General features: G+C 44.1%; 1 protein-coding gene across 1 annotated transcript in view; it reads right to left on the minus strand.

Moving 5' to 3' along the window:
- Window positions 1-2,196, minus strand: part of Tex45 (testis expressed 45) — a 14,504-nt gene extending 12,308 nt beyond the window's left edge. The window contains exon 1 of the mRNA XM_008844549.2: window positions 1,668-2,196. Within this exon, the coding sequence (XP_008842771.2) occupies window positions 1,668-2,196 (529 nt within the window). The remainder of the gene's footprint in view (window positions 1-1,667) is intronic.
- Between the last annotated feature and the right edge of the window lie 325 nt (window positions 2,197-2,521).

Genomic DNA, 2,521 nt, shown 5'->3' on the forward strand with positions numbered 1-2,521 from the left:
CTATTATCTATCTATCTATCTATCTATCTATCTATCTATCTATCATCTATCTATCTATCTATCACCTATCACTCTATCATCTATCTATCATCTATCTCCTATAATCTATCATCTATTTATCATCTATGTTTCTATCATTTATTTACAATCTATCATTCATCAATCATCTATCACTTAAATTTTATTATTTATTTCTATTTTATGTGCACAAGTGTTTACCTGCATGTAAGAGTACCACATGTGTGCAATGCCCACAGAGGCTAGAAGAAGACATCGGATCCCCTGGAACTGGAGTTACAGGTGATTGTTAGCCACCACATGGGTGCTGGGAACTGAACCCAGATCCTCTGTAAGAATAGCCAGTGCTCTTATCCCTTGTGCCATCTCTCCACCTCTATTATCTATCTATCATCTACCTATCTACCTATCATCTATCTATCTATCTATCATCTATCTATATATCATCTATCTATCATCTATCTATCTATCAATCATCTATCATCTATCTATCTATCATCTATCTATCTATCTATCTATCTATCATCTACCTATCTATCACCTATAGCTATCTTCTATCATCTATCTATCTCATCTATCTATCTCAGGTATCTGTCATCTAGCTATCATCTATCATCTATCTATCTATCTATCTATCTATCTATCTATCTATCTATCTATCATCTATCTATCATCTATATCTATCTATCTATCATCTATCTATCTATCATCTACCTATCTATCTATCTCCCTATCATCTATCTATCTATCTATCATCAGTATCTACCTATCACTATCACTCAATCAACAAATCAATCTATCATCTATCATCTCTCTATCTATCATCTATATCTATCTATCTATCATCATCATCATCTATCATCAATATCTACCTATCACTATCTATCACTCAATCAATCAATCTATCTATCATCTATCTATGTATCTATGTATCTATCAATCATCTATCTATCATCTATCAATTATCTATCTATCATCTATTATTTAACTATATCTTTTATCTGTTAACTATATCTATCATCTATCAGTTATTTATGTATCTATCTACTGCTTCTAGCTGCTACTTAATACTTATTATTTTACTTTGGCTTGCTATATATTAATACACTCACTCATTCAAAACTAAAAATCTGGTTACTATAGATCATTCTCTGGACCTTCAAAACACCCTGTTTCAAAAATAAAAGGTGGAAGGCTGAAGAGATGGTTCAGCAGTTAGGAGCACTGGGTGCTTTTGCAGAGGACCCAGGTTCAGCTCCTAGCATCCACATGCAGCTCCTTAACTCCTTAACTGCAGTCCTTAACTCCAGTTCCAGGGTGATCTGAAACCCTCCTCTGGCCTCTGTGGGTATTGCATTAAAGGTGGTGCACTTACATGCCTGCTGGCAAACATTCATACACTTAGAATAAAAATTAAATAATTTTAAAAGACCAAAATAAAGAGTGGAAGGTGCCTAAGCTCCAATACCCAGCCTTGGTAGTAGGTTTAGCAATGTCCTTGGTCTCTAGTCCTTGCCAGCCAACAGCATCTCCATCCCCATGGTGACTAACGACTATGTTCCCAGACATCAAAGGAAGGGGCTTCCTGCAGCATCCCCCCACGGTGTCTGTACACCCTTGGATACAGATGGCCAGGCCACTGAGCTCACCCAGGTGGCTGCTGGGGGCGCGGGGCTGTGGGTCAGCATCATAGGGCTGGAAGTGCGCCTTGTAGGAGGTGAGTGGGATGCGCAGCTGCTTCCTGTCACCCGAGGGCACCGAGTCCTGGTCGAAGATGAGGCGCGCGCCTCGGATGCCCTCGTGGGCGTGCGCCAGGAGCTCCGGCCAGCCGTAGTCTGTATGCGCGGTGGACAGATTGACACCGGGATGCTTGTCTGTGTGCACGTGCAAGTTGCTGATTTTCATGATTCGCGCGCGCTCCGGTGCGCGCTCCCGGGTGGACGGCGTAGGCGGCGGCAAGAATGCGCGGCGCAACTCGGACACGCAGCTTTTGGCTGTCCAGCCCGCGTCCCTTTGGAACAGGGTGGAGGGAGATCGAGACAGGCTGGGCCGTGACGGGATGACGTACGGATAAGCCGGAACGTCTCGATGTGATGTGCACTGCATGGTGCCATCGTGCAACCGCGGATCATAACCCAGAGAGAAGTGAGAAGACTTGAGGAAGTCCAGCCGGGACATCGGGTGGGGTGCTGTCGCCCTGTGCCACCTGCGTAGGGCGGAGACACAGGCCTGAGCTCAGGACACCGGCTTCCCCGAGAGAGGATGATGCTGCCTGGAAGTCCCTGCTGGGGTTGGGAACAAGGCAGCACTAGGTTTGACCCCAGGAAGAAGAGAGTCATTTCTTTAGTGCCTATTGTAGTATCCAGGGGGTGGGGGATATCACAGCACTGGGCTTGACGGTTAAGAAAAGAGACAGTCATTTATTTGGTGCCTACTGTCAACAGACACTGTTGTAACTTCCAGGCTGTGACATCAATGCTCTAGACCCCAGGAAGGAGAGTCA

Source organism: Nannospalax galili, unplaced genomic scaffold (assembly GCF_000622305.1).
Source record: "Nannospalax galili isolate Female #2095 unplaced genomic scaffold, S.galili_v1.0 scaffold262, whole genome shotgun sequence".
Classification (NCBI taxonomy): Eukaryota; Metazoa; Chordata; class Mammalia; order Rodentia; family Spalacidae; genus Nannospalax; species Nannospalax galili.